At 43.7% G+C, this 6906-nt stretch overlaps 1 protein-coding gene across 2 annotated transcripts in view; it reads right to left on the bottom strand.

Annotated features, from left to right (window-relative positions):
* ccpg1 (cell cycle progression 1) overlaps positions 1–6906 on the bottom strand; it is a 10344-nt gene that overhangs the window by 1515 nt on the left and 1923 nt on the right. Inside the window, exons 3-10 of one of the 2 annotated variants that reach the window (XM_008305123.1) lie at positions 6755–6869; positions 6036–6121; positions 5758–5941; positions 5539–5628; positions 3782–4150; positions 2755–2870; positions 1912–2037; positions 430–1730 (exon numbers count right to left, since the gene is read on the bottom strand). In XM_008305123.1, coding sequence (XP_008303345.1) covers positions 430–1730; positions 1912–2037; positions 2755–2870; positions 3782–4150; positions 5539–5628; positions 5758–5941; positions 6036–6121; positions 6755–6869 — 2387 coding nt within the window. The remainder of the gene's footprint in view (positions 1–429; positions 1731–1911; positions 2038–2754; positions 2871–3781; positions 4151–5538; positions 5629–5757; positions 5942–6035; positions 6122–6754; positions 6870–6906) is intronic. The other variant, XM_008305124.1, reaches the window with a different exon arrangement.

A 6906-nucleotide genomic window follows, 5' to 3' on the forward strand; every position in this document is an offset into this window, starting at 1 on the left:
GTTAACATTCATTTCCCAGCTGTTCCTGAGTTGAACCAGTAATCAGTCATTGAAGCTGTAGTGAGGAAGCACGTTAACCTGTCAGATAGCAAGGTTTCGGATCGTTAAGGGTCGGATTATCGACTGTATTTCATTAGATTTTTAGGGAAAATCTACATTTAAACTATAGATTTAAACCCAAATAACACATTTATAATGTTTGCCTGTTGACAAATTTCATATTTTTACAGTCTCACAGTCACAGAAGCACTTCACTAGATTTGAAGTGGAAGTAACTTCGTGGTCTTTTCCTCGCTTCATTATATCAGGACAATATTAAGTCTTTCATTCCAGGAAAATCCTCAGATAGCTTTTCTAAATTATTCAGAAGTTACAGACCTGTAAACTAAAGCGTTACTCTTCGTTAGGAACACAGAATGAGACGCTTACCTTGGGCCATAACTTTTTGTGTACGCTTCTCCGAAGAAGTGCCTGTAGACGTAGTCGTCAAGATCTCCGAACACGTCATCGTTAAGGCCGTGATACTCGTGCATGTCAGCCAGATAGTTTTCAACACCGCTTACAAAGTCTGTGAACAGCATCTGATCGTGGATGAACACTCCGTTGCGGAAGAAGTCGTTGATGAACATCTCGAGCTCCTTCCAGTGGTGGAAGTGGTCGACTTCCTGCTGCAGGTAGCTCTGCAGCAGGAGGTAAAATTCGTCAGCTCTGATTGGCTCCATGGCTTTGTTGAAGAGACTCATGGACTCCTGGTAGGCGCAGTCGAACACCCCGGAGCAGCCCTTCATGTTGGCTTTGTGGCTGCTTTGTCCTCGGTCTTCATGGACTTTACGTCCTGATTTTCGCGTGTTGCAGTTGCTCTCGAAGGAGTCAGATTTGCGTCTGTGATGATGTTTGTGGGGTCTGTGCTGCCACGACTCTTTTGTGTATTTCTCATCACATCTCTTGTTGTAAAAACCTCGGGCTTTGTTGATGAAGGTCGATGCTGAATCCTTGAAGTGTCGGAAAGTGGATTTGACAGAATCAGAAAACTTCCTCAGGTTCTCCTTCACTGCCTCCTTGGCTTTCTTAATCTGCTCTTTGTGGTGGTGGACAAACTCCTTGGTAGAGTTCTTCACAGCATCAAATGTCTCTTTCACTTTTCCTGCCATGCCTTCTTTTGGTTTTTTCACTTTGGACTCTGTGTCTCCTTTGGCTCTTTCCTCTTTGGTTTCCACATACAGCCTCTCCCACAGGTCGGATCGCTGCTGCTCGAAGCTCAGCCTCTTCTCCAGCTCCATCAGACGTGACTGCAGCTCGTCCGCCTCCAAGCCGTCTTCCTTTCCAGCTCCGGGGATGCGACTTCTCAGACGATTCAGCTCTCTCCTCAGCTCATCTGTGACCTTCCTCTCTCTGTCGAGCTTCTTTCTCAGCGTCTGTGCTTCAGCGATCATGTCTTCTCTCTGGCCGTGAAAGCTTCTCAGCAGCTGCTTCTCCTCCTCCAGCTGGTCTTTCAGCCTCTGGTTTTCTGACAGGAGTGAATCGGCTCCGGCTCCCATCGCCTCCAGATCTCTGATCTTAGAGCGCAGGTTTCTCAGCTCTTCCTGTAAGGTGGATAAAGACCTTTCTTCCTGTTCCAGGGAGCTTTTCAGCCGCTGGTTTTCAGCCGTCAACCTCCGCTGCTGAGACACAATGTTAGTGCTCTCCTCAGTCTTCTGTTTCAGGAACATCTCCAGTCCGTCTCTCTGGGCCTTGATTAAGAAGCGACAAAGAGGGAAAATTAGGGCTGTCAAAGAGGAGATGACATGTTTTATTACTATTGAAAGCAAGTTCACTCAAATCATTCAGCATTTGAACAGTGAAACAATATTTTTTAGCTTGACGAAGAACATTTCTTTATTGGAACATTTTTTGGCGTTAGCAACTAGTTACCTGCATGAGTCTCTGTTCTACATTGAGTTCGTCATTCTTACTCTCTATGTTCTCAATCACCTCTGTGAGCAATGAAATAACTTTCTGAGCATCCAGTTCATCTAAGTCAAAGTCACCTCCCTGCTCCTGGGTGAGAAAAAGAAAAAGAAAAGACAAGTTATGGTCGATGAAAGCTGTTTTTGTGCGTGTCATGATCAAATCATGATGCATTCAAAATTGAACTCTAATGTCTTTTTTGCATCAAAGAGTTTTAACAAAACATTACTTAAGATCAACCAAGATCATCGCTGAAAACATTCACATTTATTCTATATATATATTTTTTATATCTTATAGGTAGAACATGGATTTCAAAATTACCTGCATTTGGCCTGTTTGACAATGAGACCCCAGAAATACTTGATTAAGGAGCCATGCAGTAAATACTACCTTGACAAAAGATTAGTTTTGAGACTTTGGCTTTAATTGTTCATTTGACTCATTGGTAAATTTTTAGGCTTTGTGATGGATTCACTGCCTTTTAATAAAGTTGTTCCTAAATATTTTTGTCTAACTCATTTACAGACACACATAATCACTGTAATAGAACAGTTTCTACATTAAAAAAAAAAAACATAAAGAAATGTAGGACTTATATTAGGACTGTTGTGCAGGAATGTGCAGGTTTCTGAGTGCATGTCTTCCTGCTTAGATGAGCAACTAAAAACAAACATATTTAAATCAAGTGTTGTGCATATTGGAAGCCACAGAAGTCACAAACATGGTACAGATTGAGTTATTGATTATTGTTGCCTTCTGCCACAAATGAGATTCTTATTGCTTGAGTTGTGTGTTGTCACTGACCTGGTATGTAAAAAGCTGTTCTCTCGCATGCCGCTGAAGCAGATCTCTGACTCTATCCAGCTCATACACTCGGACTTTCTCTACCGTTTTTTGTCTTTCTTGAATCTGGACTGTACCTGTAGGTGAGATTTGTAACAGGTCTTTTACGCGCAGCATCAGAAAGTCCTGCTACACCAGGACTACATGTGATGAAACAGTCTGCAGTGGTCTGTAATGTCTACAAAACTCAGAAACACAAGACCTACAAACTGCTCCCAACAAAGACAAAAGTCGCCAAGATTTTTCTTGCTCCTACTCTGAAGATCTAAAACTGGGTGTTCAGGCAAAAAGAACCTTAATCCGGACACTTCGGCTGTAAAGTACAATCTAATGCTGCATTGGGTGGTTGGGTGCAACTCGTCTACAAATGTATCTCCAGCAGAAAACCACTCCAGAACATGCTTCCTCAAACAGAGCGTTTGGAAAGCAGAGAGGCCTCGCCAAACTGGAAAGTTAAAGTATGAGGTGTGTAAGAAAAGCTTCTGGACTGGTGTCACAAAAGTTTTCCCCTTCTAAGTAATCCCCCTGGAGTCTAGCCCACTTCCCCAGCCTTCTCTGCCACGCCGCCATGCACTCCTGGAAGGATTCCTCTGGGATCCTCCGCAGCTCCGTCGTCTCAGCCATCTTGATGTCGTCCACGTCTTCAAAACGGGTCCCCTTGATGACCCCCTTGAGCTTGGGGAAGAGGAAACAATCCCACAGAGCCAGGTGGGGTGAGCAGGGAGGTTGCTCCAGCACGGAGATGTTCTTCTCAGCCAGGAACTGCGGGATGCTCAGGGCATTGTGAGCAGACGAGTTGTCGTGGTGAAGCAGCCACAACTCTCGCCTCTTCTTGCGCACTGAACGAAGCAAACTCGTAGTTTGTAGTTTAGGTTTGACATACATCTTTTGTGACACCAGTCCTGGAACCTTTCTGACACACCTCGTATGTTTTCCGCAGTAATACTGACATCAGTAAACTCTTGTAGTTCTGGACTGAACGTCTTACCGTAGAAGTGACCAAAGCCCATGCTGACGGCTATAATGAGGGCGAGCAGGACACATTTGTTGAGGACGCTGCTGCCTTGGCCTTGAGCTCTGACATTCAGAGCAGCAGTCGGTCCAACTTCAGTCCACTCCTCCTCCTCTTCCTCCTCCTCCTCCTGCTCCTGCTGATTCTCTTCTTCATCCTCCTCCTCCTCCTTTTCCTCCTCACTTGGGCGTGATTCCAGCACTGCCTCCTCCTCCTCCGGGTCGGTCGTGACACTAGTGGTGTTCTTCCTCAACCTTCGTCTTCGTACAACAGTGCTGGCGCTTCGTCCAGCCTCGTCCTCGCTGCTGCTTGAGTTTGTCTCCCGGGGCTGCTGCGCTGGAAAAACTGCAGAGAGACATAAAAGTTTAGACATGCAGGCAGAACATGGTGGAACTAATTTAAGATGCAAGGTAAGAGGTTAAAAAGACACAAACAACAGGTTCAGAGCGCATGCTTAAGTGCAGTTATTCATGCAGACAGCAAATAATACTGAGATTAATGGATGAGTAACTGAAATGTTATTGTACAGATTAAAGGAACAGTGCAACTCTTTGGGAAACAGACTTATATGCTTTCTTGCCAAGAGCGAGATGAGAGGCTCAATCCTACTCTCATGCTCAGCCAAGAAACAGTTCAGCATATTTCACCACAACACTGCAATGTGCTGTTTTCCACTTTGCACAGATTAAACAAATGTAATCAGTGAGCTTTAAGGCCAATTCATGGTTTCCGCATGATTGGTGCAGGCTTTGAAAGAGCACTTGGTGTTATTTATGCTACGATAGGTATGCGTCGGCCTGTTTTGCAGATGGTGGCAGTGGCCCTCATGTTGAACACAGAAATACACATGGAGCTCCTGTGGTTGTTTCTGAAAAGCTGGCTGCGACTTTGCACTTTTTACAAGGGAGAGCAGGAGTGTACAGATTGGATTGAATGTTATTGTGATTTTTCGTGAGGGGCGACGACCACAGACGTTAGATATAGCACAGGACTTCTTCAGAATTTAAGGCTGTACGAATCAAAGCACCTTCAAAGTCTGGCAGCAACTACTTAAACTCCAACGCTTTCAATGACGATATAAAGATGTGGATGACGGAGAATGTCCTTGTACAGTCCCTACTCATAGGATGGATTAGTTTGAAGCTTTTCTGTTTGTGGGCCATGTGCAGTTGCTTCCTCAAGCGAGGGAGTTTAAGTATCTCTGGATCTTGTTCCCAAGTGATGGGAAAATGGAGCGTGAGATGGACAGGCGGCCCGGTGCGGCGGCAGCAGTAATGCGGGCGCTGTGTGTTACTGTCACCCCCACATCTCCACCCCCTTCTTACAGCCCTGGAGCTCTCTCTGTAGCTCGTGTTTGTAAAATGGACTCTTGTGGGTTGATATGGACTGGAAACTATGTTCATGCACTGCGCTGTTGGTTGTCGTTGTTGCTGCCAATAAAATTTAAGTATATAAAAGAAAGTAACATCAGCAATAAACATAATAGGTCTATTTCACAAAAAGTCAATATATTCCCTGAATTAGGATACAGCTATAGTTCTAAAATAAAGCTCTCCATGAGGATTTACTAGATATTTACCACAGGTTATCTTAGTTCACAGAAAACAGTTATCTGACAGCATCTCATCTCCACACACTCTACAGGTTTGTCAGAAACAGATCAGGATTAGTTTTAGGCATTACTAAACGAGCTTAGCATCACATTAGTTTCACTCCATTTTCAATCAGGCCACCTGGAAAAGAGCCTCCAGTGAGGTGACTTCTCAGATGGTAGCTTAAGTTCACCAGACTCTGTGGAAGCTTCCAGTGACTCAACAACAAACCTGCTTCGGCAAACAGGGAGAGGAGAAACGTTTTGTGTTGTTGTGTTCGTTTTCTCTATGTTGATTGGCTATGACTGTAAATAAAATGGATGGTTCAGCGTGTCAGTGTGTGTGGTTCTGCGATCCTACCAGTCTCTGCGGCGGTGAAGGCGTACTGGCTGCTGCAGGAGGTGCCGAGATAAAACTCCTCGTTGGCGACTGCCTCTCCTTCCCTCTCTGTGTGCTCCTCATCCTTCAAGTCTCCCAGAGTCACGATGTCGGAGTGATCGCTGGAGGACAACACGTGCTCTTTCCCTTTTGCATTGCCTCCAGCCTGCAGAAGAAATGTTCAAAACGAGGCGTAAAGTGAGCGGGACAACCGTGACTCCAGATATTTTAAAGAACACGTCGTTTTCAGGGCCTCTCACCTCTGAAGCATACAGTGTCTCAACTATGGTTTGTTCTCCCAGAGTGTCGTCAAGTGAATCAGCAGCTCTCTCTTCAACACACACAGCTGGAAGGCAAAAAATAGAAATTATGATTTATATAAAAACTAAATATTACCATTTCCATAAAGAATCAGAGAATCATGAATCAACATCGATGTGCTCAAACTGCCACTAACAACAGTTCAGTGTCTTACAAGATGAAGAAAACCATTAAACCAAATATTTGGAGTTTAGAAGACACAACCTGGGTATTTATGACTGTTTTCCTTGAGGACTAACTAATTAAAATAGCTGAAGATTAATTTGTAGTTTAACAAATTAGTCAGATAAAATACCCTTTTTCAAACAAGTAATTTAAGTTTTAAAAATCGCATCTGTGAAGGAAGCGAATCACACACTGGGTTAGGGAATAAAATGAGAAAAAATAAATGTAATTTTTCAAAGGCTACTCAATAAAAACAGTTTTACAAAACAGCAAAATGCAATTATGACTTTCAGACAGTCACAAAGCGAACACAGTTAACTGGGATTCAGCTGAATGTGAACTGCTCTGAAGATCAACGTGTTTAACTCGAGTTGTTGAAAAAGTACCCGGCAAACTTAAAACATTTTTACTTTATAATCCTAAACTTACTTCACAATCAATGTTAAACTCTATCAAAACATAAAATAAAATAATATAAGTATTTTTTAATCACCAGATGCTGAGGCCTGTGCATCCTGCAGGACTGGTTCATCCACTGGGGGGCGCTCTAACAGCTCAGCTGCAAATTCCACTGCAGCCTCTGATCCCAAAGTCTCGATATCTGAACCCTGAAAACACAACAGATGAACACCAAAGCTGGGCATG

The sequence above is a fragment of the Stegastes partitus genome, unplaced genomic scaffold (genome assembly GCF_000690725.1).
Source record: "Stegastes partitus isolate 25-593 unplaced genomic scaffold, Stegastes_partitus-1.0.2 Scaffold2412, whole genome shotgun sequence".
NCBI classification, from domain to species: Eukaryota; Metazoa; Chordata; class Actinopteri; family Pomacentridae; genus Stegastes; species Stegastes partitus.